Genomic DNA, 20634 nt, shown 5'->3' on the forward strand with positions numbered 1-20634 from the left:
TCCATCCATCCATCCATCATCCATCCATCATCCATCCATCCATCATCCATCCATCCATCCATCCATCATCCATCCATCCATCATCCATCCATCCATCATCCATCCATCCATCCATCCATCATCCATCCATCCATCCATCCATCATCCATCCATCCATCCATCCATCCATCCATCCATCCATCCATCCAATTTAAAGCCATTTTCCATAACTTCACAGCCTCTTCCCCCCAGACCTGGTAGCTCCTGCTGCTTTCCATGTCCAGCATCAATGAATTCCCAGCAGGACCTGCTGAATTCCAGCTTTTCACACAACACTTCCCTGAGCTTTGGGTGTTTTGGGCTTCAGCTCTGGGAAAATGACCTTTGCTCATGACCACACTCATAAATCCTGGGATTTCCCCATCTAAAAGTTCCACCTGTGGAATGGGCAGCAAAGCCAGCTGCAAACCTCTCCTGAATTCCAGAGGAGCTGTGAATCATCCAGTGAGCTCTAATTACATGGAAATGCAGCTCTTTATTGGAGCTGTGGAGTTTGGCTGCTGAAGGAACTCAGAGTTAACCCTTGAGCAGGGTTAGTTCTGTGCCAGGGTGCTCCAAGCCTGGCCTTGGACCCTTCCAGGGATGTGGGATCCCTTCCTGATGAAAATTGATCCCTTCCTGTTGAAAATTGGGATTTCTGGCAAGGTCAGGTGCCTTCCCTGTTTGATTTTGAGAGGTGGATGGCAGTGAAGGCCTCCTGGCTGGTGTGTTTTAATTTCTTTTCTTGGAATTACTCCTCTCACCTTTAGTTTATTTGCTTTATATAAAACTCAGCCTTATTCTCCTCTTTTTCCTCTGGAAAATTCTCATGGCAAGTGTTAGAACTGGAGGGAAATAAAATCCATATTTAATATAATATCTGAACTCCTAATTCCTTCACACCTTTTAAATTAGGATGTGGAATATCCCCCTCTCCTGTGCCCACACATCCACATTCCCACTACAGATTTTCCTCTTAATTCTTTTACTTTCTTCCCCTCTTTTTGCCAGTGCTTGTTGGTTTTCTAAGTGGGAATTGCTGGGAGACACAATTGTTCCTGGAAACACCCCAAATCTGTCAGAGCCTTGTCTGAACCCTGGAGAGCAGCTTAATTTTGGCCCAGAGTGAGCATGATTAAGCAAAGCTGCTCAGCTCAGGTTCATTATTTGGTCTGGACAAATCATTTCTTTCGCTTTTCCTGTAGGAAAAATGCTTCATATCCCTTTTTTTTTGCAGTGTTGGATTCACTGCTGGGAATTATAACAGAAGAAAACATTCTGGCTCCTCATTAGATGCTTTCCTGGCTCCTTTTCCATCCTAAAATCCATGAAAAAAGCCTGTGGGAGCAGGTGGGAGGTGAAGGTCACTGATTTGTTTGGGTTTGTTTTGGCCAATTGTCAGCCAAGACCTTGATTTCTGTTACCTTAGAATATTCCTGGTTGGTTTTTCCTTGGCTGAATCCATCTTTTTGTCTATTCCAGTTGAGGGCTGAGCTGGAATTGTCCTCCCTGCTTTTATTTCCACTGAGTTTTAGGGGTGGGCAGGCAGAGGGTTCCTTTGGGGATGGATCCTGCCTGTGGGATCCCAGCTGGATTCCCTGCTCCTCCCAGTGCAAATGCCTTCATTCAGGAGCAGATTTCCCTGTTCTGTCAGACCTGTTTAGGGACAAAAATCACCAAATTTTCTGTCACTAAACAGAACTAAGCTGAACTGAAGTGTTCTGTTTAGTGACAGAAAATTGAGTGACTTAGACAAAGTCTTGAGATCCAAGGAACAAAGGGGGAAGTCACTGAGAGGTTTTTGTCAGAGGGAAAGCAAATCCTTGATTTTTTCTCTATTGGGCAGCTCTAAATACAGACATTTGGAATTGTTTCTAAGTGAACTCTGCCAGACAGAATGAAAGAAGAGGGATTTTCTCCAATACCTCAGAAGGGCTGTAGTGGAAGGATTATGGTGGTCCAAGGCTGAGCTGGCGACACACAGAGTGTCCCTTTCCAGCTTGTCCTTCCACAGCCATTTCCTCCTGCTGCAGAGACCCTTCCCTGTGGATTCCCAGTGGAATCCAGCCCAGTGGGTGCCCTGCTGAGCCTGGCACACCCTGAGCCCTTGTGGAGCTGTTGTTTCTCCTCCTCCTCCTGCAGGCCACAGGTGCCCCCCGGCCAGGAGCGGCCATCGCTGCGTGGCCGACAGTTCCAACCTCTACGTCTTCGGGGGCTACAACCCCGACTACGATGAGTCTGGGGGCCCAGAGAACGAGGACTACCCCCTCTTCAGGGAGCTCTGGAGGTACAACTTTGCCACAGACACCTGGCACCAGATGGGCACCGAGGGCTACATGCCCAGGGAGCTGGCCTCCATGTCACGTACGTACGGAAATCCAACTCCTCCTGTGCCTGCTCCTGGAGCTATTTTCATCCTGCCTATTTTAATCCAAGCAGGAATTGGAAATCTGGATGCTGCTTTTCCAACTGGGCTCTGAGGTTGGGTTGGGTTTGGGATTTTTCTTTCCATTTTTGCTCAAGTGAGGCAGAAGGAAAGAAAAAACGGGAAAGCAAGAGGTGTTTTCCAGGTGTTTACCTTGCTGTGCTTTCAGCAGGAAGGTGCCTCATGCAGACATCTCCCAGCATCCAAAAATAGCTGTCTTTGTTCACTTTTCAAAGCAGACCTTTGGTTACCATGGTTTTAGTTGGGATCCTTTCTCCTTTAGAGCCTCTCAAAGCCATCAATGCACGGGGTGGGTTGTAGGGAATTTGAGCAGCACTGAGCACTGCAGGGAAACCTGGAATGGTTTGGGTTTGAAGGGAGCTGAAAGATCATCCAATCCCATGGAGCAGGTTGCTCCAAGCCCAGCCCAGCTTGGGTAAATGATTTTGGAATGGTTTGGGTTGGAAGGGAGCTTAAAGATCATCCAATTCCCATACCATGGGCAACCTTCCCTAGAGCACCTTGCTCCAATCCCAGCCTGGAACAATAATTTGGGAATGGTTTGGGTTGGAAGGGAGCTTAAGGATCATCCAATTCCCATACTGTGGATAGGGACACCTTCCCTAGAACAGGTTGCTTCAAGCCCAGCCCAGCCTGGAAAAATTATTTGGATTGGAAGGGAGCTTAAAGATCATCCACTTCCATGGTTTGGGTTGGAAGAGAGCTTGAAGATCATCCAATTCCCATACCATGGATAGGGACACCTTGCCTAGAACAGGTTACTCCAGGCCCAGCCTGGAAAAATGGTTTGGGAATGGTTCGGGTTGGAAGGGAGCTTAAAGATCATCCAATTCCCATACCATGGGCATGGGCAGCCTTCTCTGGAGCAGCTTGCTCCAAGGCCAGCCCAGGCTGGATAAATCCTGTTCTCCCAGCAATGAGCCCCCCTGTTTTCCCTCTCCCCCAGTTGTTTTACATGGCAACAACCTGCTGGTGTTTGGGGGCACCGGGATCCCCTTTGGAGAGAGCAACGGCAACGACGTCCACGTGTGCAACGTCAAGTACAAGAGATGGGCTCTGCTCAGCTGCCGCGGCAAGAAACCCAACCGCATCTACGGCCAGGTACGGGACAGGCAGCCCCCAGAGCACCCCAGTCCCCTCTCTGTGCCCCTCCAGAGCTGCTCCCGAAGGGGGAAAGCACGAGGGAAAGCAGGTGTGCTTCGTAAAGAAATGAAGCGGCTTTGGTTCGTGGAGATTTCAAAGGAAAGGAGGTTTACTCCTAGTTAGAAGGGGCAGAATTTGTTCATTAATGCCTGGTGCAGCTGAATGAGGAAAGTGTGATTTAAGAAGGGGTTTGTAGTCAAAAACCTGCAAAACCCAAAGTTCTAAATGAAAATATAAAAAGTGATTTAAGGAGTGGTTCATAGTCAAAGCCCTTAAAGCACAAAACTCTAAATGAAAATAAGAAAGTGATTTAAGGAGGGGTTCACAGTCAAAAACCTTCAAAACACAAAACTCTAAATAAAAAAGTGATTTAAGGGGTGGGTCATGGTCAAAACCTTCAAAACCCTAAACTTTACATGAAAATTTAAAATGTGATTTAAGAAGGGATTTGTAGTCAAAACCTTCAAAACCCAAAGATCTAAATGAAAGTATAAAAAATTATTTAAGGAGTGATTTGTAGTCAAAAACCTTCAAAACCCAAAACTCTAAATGAAACTGAAAAAGTGATTTAAGTAGTGGGTCATAGTCAAAACCTTCAGAACCCAAAGTTCTAAATGGAGATGGAAAAAGTAATTTAAGGAGTGGTTGGTAGTCAAAGCCCTTAAAACACAAAACTCTAAATAAAAATTAAATGTGATTTAAGGGATGGGTCATGGTCAACACCTTCAAAAGCCAAAGTTCTAAATGAAGATGAAAAAAGTGATTTAAGGAGTGGTTGTTAGTCAAAACCTTCAAAACCCAAAACTCTAAATAAAAATAAAAAAGAGATTTAAGGGGTTGGTCATGGTCAAAATCTTCAAAAGCCAAAACTCTAAATAAAAATAAAAAAGTGATTTAAGAAGTGGTTGGTAGTCAAAGCCCTTAAAACCCAAAACTCCAAATGCAAGTTCCTAGGGTCCCTTTATATTACAATTCCACCTTTTAAGACTTTCCATAGAGTGGATGAATGAGGTGGACAGGAAATGAACTGGCACTCAGCACAGGGCTGACCCTTGTTGCTGGTGCACACCTGCTTTGGAGGAGCAGGAATTCCTCTCCTGCAGCCCCAGGTGTCCCCAAGTCCTCTCTGGTGTCCCTGCCAGGCCATGGCCATCATCAATGGGTGTCTCTACGTGTTTGGAGGAACAACTGGCTACATCTACAGCACTGACCTGCACAAGCTGGACCTCAACACCCGGGAATGGATCCAGCTGAAGCCAAACAATATGTCCTGTGACATGCCAGAGGAGAGGTGAGCACCTGGGCAGCCTTGGGGGGCTTTTTTGGGAGGCAGGGAATGGGAAGCTTTGGGATACCTTGCTCTGGTTGCCATTTCCAGCCCTCCTTTGCCTGGCACTTGTTGTGGCATTGGCAGGAAGGAGTTTGCTTGCTCACATCCATGGTTTGGTATCCAGCTGAGAGCAGGGAGTTGGGAATGGAAGAATCCCAGAATGGTTTGGGTTCATAGGAATCTTAAAATAAATGTAATTCCACCTCCCTGCCATCTTAAAATAAATCTAATTCCACCCCTCTGCCACAGACAGGGACACTTTCCACTATCCCAGGTTGCTCCAAGCCCTGTCCAGCCTGGCCTTGGACACCTCCCTTAGAAGGGGCTGGAATATTGCTGGCTGTCCTGGTACTCACTAATCCTTGCACTTAATTATTTAATAATTGCTCTGCAATCAGAAAATGCCTTTCAGACTTCTGGGGTGCTGCTTGGAGGGCTCAGGAAAGCTCCCACATCTCCTGAGTGCTCCCAGCCTGAGGGGCTGATGCAGCAGAGCCAGGCTTGGCAGTTTCTGCTGAAATCCCTGGAATTTGATGGTGATTTCTTGAAAGTTTTCTATTGTTGCTGATTGTGCTGCTCTGCACCTTCAGGTACAGACATGAAATTGCTCATGATGGTCAAAGGATTTATATCCTGGGAGGTGGAACTTCCTGGACAGCTTATTCCTTGGATAAGGTGAGGCATTTGGAACCCTGCACAGGAGATTTTCCACACTGAGGAATTACCAGCACAGCCTCTCTATCTGGCTTGGCCTAGAGAGCCTGGTAAAAAAAAGAAAAAGAAAAAAAAAAAAGATAATTGGGAGCAGATTGTTCTCCTATTCCTGTAAAACCTGAATTTGCCACAAGTGTCCTGGTGATGAATCTGTGGTCACTTTAAATAGTGCTCTGCTTCCAAAAACATGGAGTCTGCAGCACTTTATGTGACATTTCATGTCTCTATTGTCCCATTTTTCTCCCTGTGTGCAGCAGGAGAAAGGGATTTCTAAATCCTTCTGAGAGCTCAAGGGTGTGGATTTTAATTGGTCCAGCTCTTTTCAAAAGCAAAATTCTTTTCTTTTTTTCAGCTGTGGGGCTGAAATAGCAAAGCTGGGATGGAGCTTGAAAGGTGATTTTAGACCTGCTTAGTCACTGGCTGGGATCAGCTATTTTGGGTTTCCACTTAAAGAAAAAAAGGGATTTATTTATAGAGGGTCAGAGCCTGTGGCTGCAGCACCCTGGAGGATCTCATGGCTCCTGTTCTTCCCCCAGATCCACGCCTACAACCTGGAGACCAACACCTGGGAGGAGATCACCACAAAGCCTCACGAGAAAGTCGGTGAGTTTGGGGTTTCCCTCTTTCCCTGGGAGCCAGAGTGGCCAAGGTGTTGAGGGTGCAGTTTGCTTGTTCAATATCTGGATTTGAGACCCTGCTTGTGCTGCAGCACTGGGATGAGCCCATCCAGGGGAGTTTGCAGTCTGGCTCCCCTCCCTCCCTGCCTGGGAAGGGTGGCAGTGCCTGGATCTGCTCCCAGAGGATCCAAACCATCCCTGCTCCCTTTGAGGCCCTGGGCTTCCCCTGGAGTCCCACAGCTGCTTTTCACCAGGCCAGACTGGAGACTCTGGGGAACAAAATTCCAACATTTTCTTCCTTCCCTAGAGAGAAAATAGGACTCAAACCTGAAACAGCTGCTTAAAATTGCACCTTTTATACCTGGGATAGCAGGAAAGCAGAACCTCTTAACAATGAAACTCCATGATTAAATGTTGAGACGAAATCACTACTTGCACAAGCACTTTAAAGCAATTATTCCTGATATAAATTTTTAAATTTATTGTCCCCAGGCTTCCCAGCAGCCAGAAGATGCCACAGCTGTGTGCAGATAAAAAATGGTAAGATTTACCTCTGGAAAATTGGTGTGTCTTGTACAACAAACAGGGGGGAGTTGGAGAGAGCTGCAGGGAGCACGTGGCTTTTCTGGAAGAGGATTTTTCCTCACTGACAGGCTTTAAGCTGCCCACTTGGCACCATTCCTTCTTCTGCACTGAAAAACCAGTTACAATCTTGATCCCTCTTTTCCAAACCCTTCAGGTCAGTGGCTGAATGCTCTCTGTTGAAGAGTGGAGGGAAATGCTGGATTTTATTTCCTGGGAGTGTTGATTGTGCCAGTAAAAGTGAGGCAGGAGCTGGGAGGTGCTTCCAGCCCACCAAGAGGATTTGGGAGCCCCTGAGCTGAGAACTTGGGCAAAGCTGGGAGCAAGGCAGGGCTGGGAGCTGGGGCTACTCCCTGGGGTTTAAATTCCCTGGAATCTGATCAAGCCCAGGTGTCTGGGCTATGAGAGGAGGGAATGCTCTCCTGCCTGCAGTGGCATTCAGCCCTGAGGCTGCCATGGTGGGCTTGGGGTCGTGGGCAGGCTGGGGAGGGGGACATGAGGCAGAAATCCTCCGTGGCCCCCAGTGTGGGCAGCAGGGGATGGGGGATTCTGCCCCTCTCAGTGAGACCCCACCTGCAGGGCTGCCCCAGCCCTGGGGACAACATCAGAAGGACCTGGAGCTGCTGCAGACAGTCCAGAGGAGGCCCTGGAGCTGCTGCAGGGCTGGAGCCAGGCTGGCAGAGCTGGGAATGTTCCCCTGGAGCAGGGAAGGCTCCAGGGAGAGCTCCCAGCACATTGCAGGGCCTGCAGGGGCTCCAGCAGAGCTGCAGAGGGGCTGGGGACAAGGCCTGCAGGGACAGCACACAGGGAATGGCTCCCACTGCCAGAGGGCAGCCATGGGTGGCATCTTGGCAATGAGGAATTCCTGCCTGGGCTGGCATTGCCAGAGCATCTAGGGCTGCCCCTGATCCCTGCAATGGCCAAGGTTGGGCACTGGGGCTGGAGCAGCCTGGGATGGTGGGAGGTGTCCAACCTGGCCATCAGGCTGGATCTGGAGGGGCTTTGAGCTCCCTTCCCACCCAAGCCAGCTGGGAATCTTTAGGTGGCCTCTGCTTTGTGGTGGGCCTGATCTGGGAGCTCCTGGGAGCCTTTGTTGAGGTGCAGCAGTTCCTGATCCCAAACCTGTGTGGGAGGGGGATCCCTGAGCTGTCCCCAAGCTGTCCCTGGTTCCTGGCAGGGCTGGGCTGGGCCTGGCAGCTCCCCGTGTCCCCTCTCTTGCAGATGTGTTCGTGTGTGGGGGCTACAACGGAGAGGTGATCCTGGGAGATGTTTGGAAGCTGAACCTCCAGACTTTCCAGTGGGTGAAGCTGCCAGCTGCCATGCCAGAGCCTGTGTACTTCCACTGTGCTGCTGTCACCCCAGTAAGTGACTCCTCTTGTTCCTCCAAGCACTCTTACCTTGCTGTGGGCTGCAGATAGAGCTGCTGTTCCCAAGGAAGTGACCTCCACTGCATGCAGCAGCTTTTGGGAGGCTCCTCTTCCTGCTGCTCTTTGAGGAGTGCAACCACACTGTGGATTTTGCTTTCTGAAAGAAATAATGCAGAATTTGAGCTTTTAAACTCTCTGTGGGAACAGCAATTCCTGCTTGTAAAAGGAAAAAAAAAAAAAAACCACAAATACTCCCTGAGTAAAGTGATTTTATCCTAGTGAGAGCAGCCTGAGGTGAAGGATTGGATGAGGCTGTTTCCAAACCTTTGGAAGCCACTAAGGAATGTTGGTATTGCTAGAGCTTTTGGCCTTAAGTAGAAGTCTGGAGACCTGGGATTGCTAATTACCAGGCAGCAAGAATTTCCTCTGGCTGTGCCCTCACCTCCCTCAGCTCTTCATCTCCTCAGGGCAGAGATCACATTCCTTGGTGTCACTGCATTTGGGGAATGTTACAAATGCAGCTTTTCCTGGGAAGGCTGATAAAGGTGTTTCCCAGGCAGCTCAGTGTTCCCTGGACAGCTGGAATGTCCTTTCTTTGCCAGCCTGTGGAAAAAAAACCCCACTCAGCAGCTGAGTTATTCCCATCTCTGTGTTCCTGTCATCCCTGGAGCAGGCTTGTGCTGAGCCAAGGGAATGCAGGATGTCTGTGTGAGGTGGGTGGAGTTTAAAAATACATTCTTTTTAGCTGGAACACGAGTAGGGCTCTGTACTACTTTATTAACTTTGCCACACTCCTAAAATGGATTTCTTGGGATGGAAATCACCCAAACCTCAGAGCAGAGCACTCAGAGGTGGTGGGTGAGTGGATTAGGATGAGACATGGCCCCTCCAGCAGTGGTTCCTCCTTGACTCAGAGGATCCCAGAGTGAGTGGCTGAGGCAGTGCCAGCCCTGCTGAAGGGTGGGAGGTGGGAATTAATCCCATTCCTGCTTTCCTGCCTCTGTAACTCCTGTCCCCCTTCCCCTCCCAGGCTGGCTGCATGTACGTGCACGGAGGGGTGGTCAATATCCACGAAAACAAACGGACTGGCTCCCTGTTCAAAATGTGGCTGGTGGTGCCCAGCCTGCTGGAACTGTGCTGGGAGAAGCTCCTGGAATGTTTCCCTCACCTAGCAACTCTGTCCAGATCCCAGCTTTTGCACCTTGGACTGACGCAGGGACTCGTGGAGCGACTAAAATGAGCAATCTCCCACTTCTGTCCAAGACTCACCACGTTGAAGAACTCCCCCTCCCACCCCCTATTTATGGATTCCATGGATGGTCTTGCTAAGAACATGGAGGAACCTGCTCAAGGCCTTACTCAGCAAATACATCAATGCCTTTCCAGACATGGTTACTTTTAGTCATTGGAAAAAAAGAAAGTCCCCTTTTTTTTTATGGAGCTCTGTTAATTAATCCAGAAGTATTTTCTGAGACTAAGCAGCCAACCAGCAACCTGTCATCAGCACACGCTTGTAATTAATTGGGGAGCTTAATGAGTCACTGAATGTGTGAGCCCGTGCTCAGCGTGGCACCTTCACCTTGGTGCTCCCACCGTGGCGTCCAGCGAGGGACACGATGCAGAACGAGCACCAAGCTGCCCTTTGGCTGTGGCTGCCCCATGCCTGGCAGCCAGCTGAGCTCCCTGCCCAAAGCCAGCCCGTTCCTCCAGCCCTGCATGTGTCCATGGGCATGTTCCCACCATGATCCCACCCCGAGCCTCTGGAGACGGCTGGAACGTCGCCCAGGCCAGCCCAGCCCAGCCCAGCCCGGCCCTGCAGCTCCCCCGGTGCAGTGTCTGTGTCCTCCCCTTCTCACACTCAAAGGTTTGCTTGGAAGACTGGGAAAAAGTTGCCACTTAAGGGATTACTGTGTAGTTTACTGGGGGTGGGGAGGAAAAGGTTTTCCTGAAGCTTTTTGAACCTTTTTGGCTCGCTTTGCACCCACAATGAGCTGCAGCAAAAACTTACCCTGTGGATTTCAGAGCTCTTTGAACCTGCTCAGCCAAGCCATGGCTCTCAGCATCTCCCAGCTTTTGGTTTTCCTTCCTCCCTACACACCCCAAAAATTGGCTTTTTTCTTCTTGTTTCACGTTCCCCTGAGGTTGGGAGATGTGATTTAAAGCTGGTTTGGGAGTGGCTTTGTAGGTCACTCAGCCCAGGAAATACAGCATCCAAAAAGGGGAGAGGGAACAACTGTCCCTCCTTGTGGGGACAGGCATTGTCTGTGCACAGGAAGGGGTGGCTCTGGTCCTCTTGTGCTCTCTACACTGCACTTGTTTAAGTGGCCACTGAACTCTGAACAGCTCCAGGCATGAGGTTTGTGCAAAATCCTTTTCAGTTGGAGCCCATTTTTAAGTGCCTTTTGTTTTTAAAATCAGCTTTTCCCAATGCTTTCTTCTTCATCAAAGGCAGAGGTTACACTCTGAGGTTTTAGTTTCTTTTTAAGAAATTGCATTTATGTTTAAATAAACCATAGCATTATCTTCATGTTGTTAATCCAAAGGTGCTGCCTGCTGGAGTCACTGCCCCCACGTAGGGAACTCACCCCTTGTCCCAAAATTAAGCTTCCCCTGGTGTTGAGAATAGATTTTCCTCTTTCTCCAGCTTCAGTTGCTGGTTTTTTTTTCCCCCCAAGGCTCAGAAAAAGTCTGGACCTCACAGCTGAGGCTTTCTCAGCTGCTTGGACCTCAGGAACTGGTGGGAGCTGCTTGGAGCTCTGCTGTCTCCATGCCCTGCATTGCACCTTCACAGGAGTTGTGCATTTCAACCCCTTCCTGGCCTCCCTGGCTGCTGAATGCAGACCCTGCTGGTAGCTGTGGGCTGGGAAGGGCTCCCTGCTCTCCTGCCCTGGCTTGCAGTGACCTGCAGGACCATTCCTGCAGCTCCTTCTTCCATCCCAAACTGAGGCTGAGTATCCACACTTCCACCTTTGCCTTGTGGGCCTTTGTCCTGGAGCAGCCTGGCCGTGCCTGTGCTGGTTTTTCTCTCAGCTGCTTTAAAGAGCATCTCCCCTCATCCCCAGGGTGATCCTGGAGCCATCCAGGATCTCTGAGCAAGCACATTCCTCAGGTCCTTAGGTTGTCCTTACTCTGGAGCTTCTCTGAGGTTGTCACAAAGCCTCTGTCGGTGATTTTGGAGCAGTCTTGGGACTCTGGAGGGGTCTCAGCTGGCTGGAAGCTGCTCCCAGTTTTCAAGGGATGACCATGGAAACCACAGGGCTGTCAGTCCCACTTCAGTGCCTGGTAAAACCCTGGAAAAGATTATTCTGGGAAATACGGAAGCACCTCAGGTGGACAGCACAGCCATGGGTGACAGCCAGCACAGCCTCAGGAGAGGGAAGTCCTGCTTGGCCACCCTGTTCTCCTGCTGCATCAGCACAACCCACCTGGATGGTCCTGGAAAGCCAGAGATGGAATCTCCAGACTCCAGCAAAGTGCATCCAGGACAGGCTGGGGAGCAGCTGTGGGAAGGGACCTGGGGGTCCTGGTGATGGGACAGCAGCGCTCTGGAGCCACGAGGGACACCTCTGTCCTGGGGACATCAGGGACAGCAGCAAGGATGGGCAATGTCCTGCCCTGCCCAGGCTCCCCAGGAATGGGCACAGCCCAGGAGCGTTTGGACACTGCTGTCAGGGCCAGGGGGGGATTGTTGGGGTGTCATGGGCAGGACCAGGAGCTGGATTTGGTCCCTGTGGGTCCCTGCACCCCCAGCAGCTGGGAAAGCATCACCAAGAAAACCACAAAGCTGCAAGGAGTTCCCTTTTGCTGATAAATCTGTACAAGCAACACCCACTGATGGATTCCAGGGGTCTTTCCCATTCCATAACCTCCCCTGGCTGCTGCAGGAGGCACACCAGACCTTTGGAGGCTGCTCCTCCTGAAAAAACGACTTGGTTTAAGCACTGAGTTCACCGCTCCTGCTCAGGGGGCTTTAATTGCTGCTGGGCTCTGCCTGTGGGGAAAAGCTTTAATTAAAATTCCCTGAGGAGAGGGAGAGGATCCAGCACCTACAGCAACTGATGGAGAGGGGTAGGAGCAGCCACAGTGCTGCCTGGGATGGGGACAGGATGCAAGGGACAGGGAAAGCCAGCTCAGAACAGAATTCCTGAGCAGGTTCTCCTACAGCTCCTGCCCTCCCATCCCTTTTCCCTGTCCTGCCACTCACCTGGCAGTGCTCCCAAATGTCCCAGGCTGAGGACAGCAGGACTGGCCCTGCTGCTGCCTCCCTAGGAAAACAAAAGGCTTAATAAAGCAGCTTCATTAATCACTAACGAGCTGCTGCCTTCCCTGCAGAGGGGGGCAGTCCCAGGCTGCTCCTGCCTCACTCAGGGCTGTCTGTCCATCCTGTCAGAGCCCAGCACTGCTGTGACAGCACTCCCTGGTTATCATGCTGAAGGAACAGGAGAGGAAAGAGGCACCAGAGCCTTCTGCCTGTGTTCATGGATCCGTCAGTGTTTTGCTTTGGGATTGTTTTTGTTTTAAAGATAATAAATATATCCAAGCCCCAACTTTGTCCTCTCACTTCATCCACCAGCATTTTCCCTGCACAGAGTGAGATGTCCCCAGCCTGTCACACCCTATGGACAACACCAGGAGCATCCCTGAACCTTCTCAGGCGTGTGGGACAGCCCTCAAAGCCAGGAGGACCAAAGACAGTCAGAGAAGAGCAGGCTGGAGATGAGCTGGAGCTCTGGGAGGGTCGTGGAGAAAGCTGGAGCCCACAGCCACCCTGCTGGGGCTGAGGTGACAGAGGACAGGGAATGGTGGCCACACAGGGGCCCAGGCTGGTGCCTGAGGCTCATTTAAGGAGAAACAAACTTGTTTCTGATTTGTACAAAAGTGCTTTAATGACAAAACAGCTGAAAATCCCTTTGGGTGCTTTTCTGGTGCCATCAAACGTCCCGTGTGCGATTCCCAGGCCCTGCCAGGCCTGGGAGGATGAGGGACTTGTCAGGCACCTCCTCCCAGTGCAGCACATCCCCAGGGAGGGGACACACAGAAATCCCCTCCAGACCCTCCTCTAAGGACAGTTCTCCTTGCAGCCACTCCAGTGTGGGCTGGAGCTGCCCGTGTGACGTGCTCTGCCTTTGAGGCTCCTCATTTTGGGAGCCATCCATTGCCACCACCCTTCCATCCCTGAGGGCCCGCGGGGAGCCCAGCAGCAGCAGGAGCTTCGGGAACGGCGCTTCCAGACCGGAGCCAGCCCGGCCAGGTCCCTGAGACACTGCAAAAGTCCTGATGGGTGCAGATCCCAACGAGGGGTTGGAGACAGAGAATCCAAACCTCAGCAGCCGCTGGGCGACGGCGCGAAGAAATACACGGCCAGCAGGATGAAGTAAACCATCACCAGCACCGTGCCTGGGGCAGAGAGAGGGGTGGAGGGAGTTACTCCCTGGAGCAAGGAGGGACGTGGGTTTAGACCTGTAGAGGCTAATCCATGGTTCTCTACAAAATGTCCATTAAAAGGGAGTTTGAAAGCTTTTAAAGGGGGAAATGGGAGTGATCCCCTTGGAGCTGCTGCAGGGGAACAGCTCCAGGATGGTCAACCAAGACCCCAGGATTGCTCAGGTCACCACACACCAAGAGCTCCAAAAAGCAGATGGAGGCAGGAGCCCCCCATGCCACATCCCAGGGAATGCAGGGGTGCTCCAAGCCCCACAGCAGCCCTCTGGGAGGTGCTCACCTTGGAAATAGTCACATTTGCCATCCATGAAGATGTAGTTCATAAGCACCACGCTGAACATGCTGGCATAGACGTGGAGGTCGCTGAAGACGAGCGTGAAGTTGGTCGGCTGCGAGGAAGAGGATTTGGGGTTCATGGCCAACCAGGACAACCCCACGCTGACTCTGTCTGGGGACGTGTGTGTCACCCCCTAAACCCCCTCTGCCCCACGTCCCCAGGGTGGGGACAGCACCAGGAGACATCTGAGCCCACTTTCCCTGCACTGAGCAGAGGGGACAGCGGCCAGGGCAGCTGTGTCCTCTCCATGTCCCTCACACACCATGGGACAGTCCCCCGGGGCTGGCCTGGGGCTACTCACGTAGAAGATGGTGAAGAGCACCAGGATGGGGATCTGGAGCATGCAGACCTGCACCGCAATGCAGTTCCCAATCTCGATGCTGGGGAGGAAGGACAACTTAGGGGCTGTGTCTGGGTGAGAAAATCCCAAAGCACAGAGCCCAGCCTAGTTCTGACACCGTTTTTTGGGTGACTCGGCTCCTTGAGGACAAGCTGACACAGACTCTGACCCACCAGTGCCTGGGCAGCCCATCATGGCACCAAGGCAGTGGGACTGGGACAGGGCACAGGAACCACCCCAAAACTCCCCCTTGGAGCCATCTCACCTCAAGCTCAGATTATTCTGCAGGGCAAACTGGATGCCATTGACAATCTCTGGCAGCTCAGGCACCATTGCCAGCACGGTGACACCGATGAAGTACTGCAGGGAAGAGGTGACATCAGCCTGACCACATCCAGGCCCTGGCCAACTGCAGATCATCTCAGCACCTTTCCCCCACTCTTTTGGGGTTCCAGCTGCAGCCAGGGCAGGTCCCCATCCCTGGAGGGCACATCTTGGTCCTCAGGACAGCCACAGGCAGCTCACCTGTGAGATGGTGGAGTTGGTGAGGATGGGGCTGATGTGCTCCGTGGCCAGGTCAGCACAGGCCGACATGCAGAGGGTGGAGAGCAGGAGGATGACCAGGGCCCGCCAGCGGGACCAGTGCACCACGGCACTGTGGTGATGGCCAGGCACTGGGGAGAGAGCAGAGACGTGTGGGACACTGCAGAGCAGTGACAGGAGCCAGCCCTGCAGCCAGGACATCTGGGGACACTGCAGAGCAGTGACAGGAGCCAGCCCTGCAGCCAGGACATCTGGGGACACTCCAGAGCAGTGACAGGAGCCAGCCCTGCAGCCAGGACATCTGGGGACACTCACTGTGACAGTCGCTGATGTGGATGTCGTAGATGTGCGCGTGGGTTTTGAGGGTGAAGAAGAGCCCGATGAGGTAGGCAGCAGGGAGCAGGATGGACACCGTGTACACCAGGGGTCTGTGGGACACAGGGGACACTGTCAGTGCCACCAGGGTCCGGCATGGACACCCAGGGGACTTCCCCTGGGGGTGAGGAAAAGGGGCACAGGATCATTGAGGTGGAGAGGGGCCCTGGGATGGATGCAGGGACATGATCAAACCCAGGAGGTGCCACCCCGGGGTGGGGACAGCCCTGTCCCCACTGCATGGACACTCACTGGACGTGGCTGTAGTAAAGGGTGCCGTTGTTGTCCATCTGCAGAGAGAGCACTTGTCAACAGGGATACAGGGGACAAGGGACAGCCAGGGGGGCTCAGAGCATCCCTGACCCCAAATCCCCCTGTTGGGGGTCCAGGTCCCCACTCACCAGGTCAAAGTGACAGTTGTGGCAGAGGTAGTGGCCCAGCGGGTTCTGGGTGACGTTGTGGCACTCGCCACAGACCAGCTTCCCATAGACCTTGGAGAAGAGCGTTGGGGCAAAGACACCTGCAGGGACAGCACATGGAGCAGGGACAGCACACGGAGCAGGGACCCACCCTGGTGGGACCCCCAGCCCTGGGGACAGCCCTGTCCCCAACTCACCTCCCACGGAGAGGAAGAGCAGGGCCGAGCTGACGCCCGCAGAGCGGCTGTTGAACCGCTGCTCCTGGTGCCGGATGCCCCCGATCACCATGCACAGACCCTTGGGGACAGAAACACCCCCAAAACCCCGGTCAGTGCTTTGCTCACAGCACCCTCCCAGCTGCGAGTGCCACCCGTCTCACCGGCACAAAGAGGACACAGCCCACCAGGGTCCCTGTCAGCGCTGACTTGACCACCTCGGCGTAGCAGCGGTTGCCCTCGCGCGAGCCCTTGATGAGGGCGGTGATGTAGAAGGTGAGCTCGGTGATGGAGCCGAACGTGGCGTTCACCACCGCCCCCACCGCGAAGTTGCTCTGGGCTGAGATGCTGCAGAGGAGCAAAAGGGTGTCACGGCACGGCTGGAGTGTCCCCACTTGGCCACCAAGCGTCCCGTGTCACCGCTCACCTGGCGATGGCCATGCCGATGTAGTAGGAGAGGGGCATGATGGAGAGCAGGGCCAGGGTGAACTTCACAGCGGAGCCCGTCAGGTGGTTGGGGCTGTCCACGTAGCCCAGCACCAGCGTCACCAGCACCAGGGGCAGCAGGTCTGGGACAGCCCGTCAAGGACACAGCAGAGGGGAGGATTTGGGGTCACCCCCACCCGTCCCCTGCAGCTCCCAGAAGGATACTGACAGCAAAGACGTTGATGCCATCCACGGCGTATTTGTAGTAGTAGGGGTTGGCAGCACGGTAACAGCAGAGAATCACCTCTCCCTCCAGAGGCACCTCTGTCTGCAGAGGGACAGCAGGGTCACCCCCCGCCCAAAATCCCCCTCAGAGTGGGGTGTGGGACCCCGGCCCTGCCCAGAGCCACTCACCATCCTCAGGCCCCGGATGAGCACGCGCTCCGGGGGCAGCAGCAGCACGCGGGAGGCGGCGCGGGCGCTCAGCTTGGCCACGGGGATGAGGACGATGAGGAGCCAGGCGGTGACACACACGAGCCCGTGGGCCAGGGCCAGCGCCGGGTACCCCAGGCACAGCCACACCGCGGTGCTGGCACGGTGCTGCGAACAGGAGGGCACCTTCAGGGCCTGACCCCCAAACCGCTGCCCAGGGAGGGAAGGGCCCGTGGGCACCTTGCCCACCACACTGGGGGCTGCAGGGGGAACGGCACCGGGGCAGCACGGGGCTCACCCAGGATCCAGTGCCCAGGCAGCACCGTGGGCGCCAGCGCGGCGCTGTGGGACCCCCGAGCAGGGCTGAGCTCTCCCCCACGCCGGCCTCGCACGCCTGCTGGGATTTGGGCACCTGGGGAGAGGGGGATGTCAGGGTGTGCACAGGGCACCCCAACACCCCCAGGGGTTCCAAGGCACCCTCACCTCCACTTTCTGGATCACTTTGCCAAAGGGCCAGAGGAAATACCCGGCCAGGTCCCAGCAGAGCCTCCCTGTGGGGACACAACCGTCAGTGTCCCTTGCACCTACAGGGACATTCCGTGGAGAAGGGACCCAGGAGACCCCACCACCCATCGGTGCAGTTCTGAGCTCATCCTGCCCTCACATGGGGGTCCCAAATTTGGAACTCACCATAAGGAGCCCCCATGACAGTGATGAACATCATGGAAGCCACAAGGACGTAGAGGAGTGAGAGCCACCAGCCAAAGAGCAGCAGGTAAAGGACATTCCCACACGTCAGCGTGGACCCTGCCGGAGAGAAGGCACCAGGTGGGACCATTGTCACCTGCAGCTGCCCAAACCCACACTGGGGTCCCCAGGGCCACCCACCTGCAGAGCCTCTGACGATGTTGAGGTCGGAGTAGAGCTCCTTGACAATCTCTGACCGGTCCTCCCAGGGCCGCGCCGTCACGTGGCTCTTCCATTTCTTGAAGCCAAACTGCAGAGAGAAGAGGGGTTTTTTTGGGATGAGTGAAGAGGAAGAAAATTAAACCCCATCACAGCCCTCCAGGAGCACCCATGGGTGCCCCCACCCACCTTGTAGTTGTTGGAAAGCTTGTTGGCCTCCACGGCGTTCTCGGCCGTCAGGGTGGTTTTCACCAGGCAGCTCTCGCACACCTCCTCCGAGTGCTGCTGGCAGCAGCACGGGGTGGACGTGGCTGTGGGTGACACACGGGGGTGTCACAGCGGCTGTGGGACCCCCAGGGCCCCACCCCGGCCCACCCCAGCCCAGCCTACCTGGGGGGACGCGGGGCCGGTGCAGGTGGCAGCCCAGCTCCCCCAGGTCGCCCTGCGCGTTGTTGATGGCAGCGCAGTGCCGCTCGCAGAGGGAGCCCCGGCGGGGACCGTCGCTGTCGCCGCGGCAATCCGGGACCTTGGGAGCATCTGCGGGAGCTGCCGGAGTCACCCTGGGCCACATCCCCGCCCCGTGCCCGGGCTCCGCACGGCGGGACAGCCGAGAGCCGCTGGGCTGGGGTGTCACCTTGGTCCCCAACCCCGCCGGGGGACACAGAGCGGTACCCGGGGATGCTCGGGAGGGGGGACCCCACCAGTGCCCGGTACAGGGCGGGGAATCCCGCTCGGTGCCCGGCGAGTGGGTCGGGATGGGGGAGCCCCGGTGGTGCCCGGGGATGGGGGAGCCCCCTCCGGTGCCCGCCCCGCTCAGCTCACCGGGCGTGTCCTGCGCGCAGCAGCGGCGGTGGCGGCGGCCGGGCTCGGTGTCGGTGGCCATGGCGGGAGCGGCAGGTGCGGCGCGGGCGGTCCCGGCCCGGCCCGGCCCGCCGGAATTTAACGGGCGGGGCCGGACATGCGCGCCCCCGGGAGCCGCCCCCGCGGCGGGGGACGCGCCGGTAACGGGGCGGGAACGGGGAACGCGGGGAGCGGGCTGGGCGGGTGCTTTGAGGCGCGCAGGGGAGGGGACGCGGAGGCTGGGGTGGAACGGGGCGCGCAGGGATCGAGATGCGCGGGGACCGCGGTGCGGGGAATAACGCGGTGCAGAGAGAACGAGGTGCGCGGTGTTTTGGGGTGCAGGGAGAGCGAGGGGCGCGGTGTTTTGGGGTGCAGAGAGAGCGGGTGTGCTATAATTTGGGGTGCAGAGAGAGCAGGGTGTGCGGTGTTTTGGGGTGCAGAGAGAGCAGAGTCCGTGGAATAACGGGGTGCAGAAAGAGCAGGGTGCGCGCTGTAACGGGGTGCAGAGAGAGCGAGGTGCGTGGCGTTTTGGGGTGCAGGGAGAGCGGGGTGCGCGGTATATTGGGGTGCACAGGTGAGAGGATGCAGATATTGGGGTGCAGGGTAACCAGGGGGCACAGTAATATGGTGGTATATCGGGGTGCCCGGGAATTGGGGTGCACAGTGTGTGGGGCGTGCCCAGGGGTCAGAATGAACAAGATCTGGGGTGTGCAGTGTTGGGGTGCACGGGGATGTGGGGTGCAGAGTCAGGGCCTGCAGGAACAGGGGGCTGTGATGTATTGGGGTGCACGGGGAGCAGGGGGTGTACAGTGTTGGGGTGCACGGGGAGCAGGGAGTGTGCGGTGTTGGGGTGCACAAGGAGGGGGTGTGCAGTATTGGGGTACACAGGGAGCGGGGGCTGTGCAGTGTTGGGGTGCACGAGGAGCAGGGAGTGTGCAGTGTTGGGGTACACAGGGAGCAGGAGCTGTGCAGTGTTGGGGTGCACGAGGAGCAGGAGCTGTGCAGTGTTGGGGTGCACAATAAGGGAGTGCACAGGGAGCAGGGGCTGTGGTGCAGAATGTGAGCAGGAATGGGGTGAACAATGAATTTGGGGTGCACAGGGTGTCAGGGGGCACCAGGACTGCGGTACACAGGAATTTGGGGTCTGTACTGGGGTGCAAAGTGCTTTGGGGTGTGTGATGTGCTGGGGTGCACAGGAGCAGGGTGGATGGGTAATAGGGGGCACAGGGCCTGACTGGGGTGTGGGATATATTGGGGTGCACAGAGTGGGGTTTGTGATGTATTGGGGTGCACATGGACTGAGGGGTGTGATCTGTTGGGGTGTGTGATGTGCTGGGGGGCACAGGGAGCCGGGTGGATGGCAATTGGGGGGCACGGGGCCTGACTGGGGTGTGGGGTGCACAGAGAGTGGGGTTTGTGATGTATTGGGGTGTACAGGGAGCAGAGTGTGCCAGGTATTGGGGTGCACAAAGACTGGGATGTGTGATCTATTGGGGTGCACAGGGACTGAGGGGTGTGATGTATTGGGGTGCACAATGTATTGGGGTACAGAAGGACTGAGGGTTTGATGTATTGGGGAGTGTGACAGTGGGGTGCACAGGGGCTGAAGGGTGTGAAGCACAGAGTATTGGGGTGCAGAGGGATGGGCTCTGTGACCCTTTGGGGTACAGGGGGATTGGGCTCTGTGACCCTTTGGGGTACAGAGGGATGGGCTCTGACCCTTTGGGGTGCAGGGGGATTGGGCTCTGACCCTTTGGGGTACAGGGGGATTGGGCTCTGTGATCCTTTGGGGTGCAGGGGGATTGGGCTCTGTGACCCTTTGGGGTGCAAAAGGATCCATGTGGGGCTGTGTGGGAAGAGGCTGTGCAGGATCCTGGGAGCACAGAGGGATGTGGGGTTCTGGGCACCCCAAAACCGTGCAGGGTCCTGGGGCTGCACCCAAGGGTGCCATATGGGATGGATCCCCACTTTTTGGTGAAAGAAGGAATTTCTGCACTTCAAGTTTTTAGCATGTGGGACTAATGGACCTCATGGGGCTCTGCTGCCCTTGAGGAGGGGAATTTTGGGGTGAAACCCAGCTAAATCTGGTTCTTGAGCATTCCTCTGTGGTACACGGATGGATGTGGTCATGCTGAACACAAG

The 20634-nt window shown here is 54.8% G+C and overlaps 2 protein-coding genes across 2 annotated transcripts in view; one reads left to right on the forward strand and one right to left on the reverse strand.

Moving 5' to 3' along the window:
• The window catches only part of KLHDC10 (kelch domain containing 10), a 19178-nt gene extending 6414 nt beyond the window's left edge, over window positions 1-12764 (forward strand). The window contains exons 2-9 of the mRNA XM_059473126.1: window positions 2161-2382; window positions 3411-3565; window positions 4750-4898; window positions 5528-5612; window positions 6188-6254; window positions 6761-6808; window positions 8072-8211; window positions 9248-12764. Of these exons, the coding sequence (XP_059329109.1) occupies window positions 2161-2382; window positions 3411-3565; window positions 4750-4898; window positions 5528-5612; window positions 6188-6254; window positions 6761-6808; window positions 8072-8211; window positions 9248-9457 (1076 nt within the window). The 3' untranslated portion in view covers window positions 9458-12764. The remainder of the gene's footprint in view (window positions 1-2160; window positions 2383-3410; window positions 3566-4749; window positions 4899-5527; window positions 5613-6187; window positions 6255-6760; window positions 6809-8071; window positions 8212-9247) is intronic.
• A 310-nt stretch (window positions 12765-13074) lies between these two features.
• On the reverse strand, window positions 13075-18535 carry LOC132073047 (uncharacterized). The gene is made up of 20 exons (XM_059471735.1): window positions 18367-18535; window positions 18043-18189; window positions 17842-17978; window positions 17635-17743; window positions 17437-17553; window positions 17230-17297; window positions 17045-17158; window positions 16729-16914; window positions 16540-16642; window positions 16316-16457; window positions 16053-16236; window positions 15871-15970; window positions 15656-15774; window positions 15507-15544; window positions 15195-15307; window positions 14862-15010; window positions 14602-14696; window positions 14298-14376; window positions 13940-14048; window positions 13075-13614 (listed from the first exon to the last, which is right to left on the reverse strand). Exons 1-20 carry the CDS (start codon window positions 18533-18535, stop codon window positions 13541-13543), a joined length of 2352 nt encoding a protein of 783 aa, XP_059327718.1. The 3' UTR covers window positions 13075-13540.
• Between the last annotated feature and the right edge of the window lie 2099 nt (window positions 18536-20634).

Source organism: Ammospiza nelsoni, chromosome 5, assembly GCF_027579445.1.
Source record: "Ammospiza nelsoni isolate bAmmNel1 chromosome 5, bAmmNel1.pri, whole genome shotgun sequence".
Taxonomy (NCBI): Eukaryota; Metazoa; Chordata; class Aves; order Passeriformes; family Passerellidae; genus Ammospiza; species Ammospiza nelsoni.

Bases quoted from the DNA above. Each gene is read 5' to 3' on its own strand.
- LOC132073047 (XM_059471735.1), bottom strand. From the start codon at position 18,535: ATGGCCACCGACACCGAGCCCGGCCGCCGCCACCGCCGCTGCTGCGCG. The intron at 15,011-15,194 runs GTGAGTGTCCCC...CTCTCTCCCCAG, and splicing joins CCACATCAGCGACTGTCACA to TGCCTGGCCATCACCACAGT. The intron at 14,049-14,297 runs GTGAGTAGCCCC...TCTTCCTCGCAG, and splicing joins TGCTCTTCACCATCTTCTAC to CCGACCAACTTCACGCTCGT.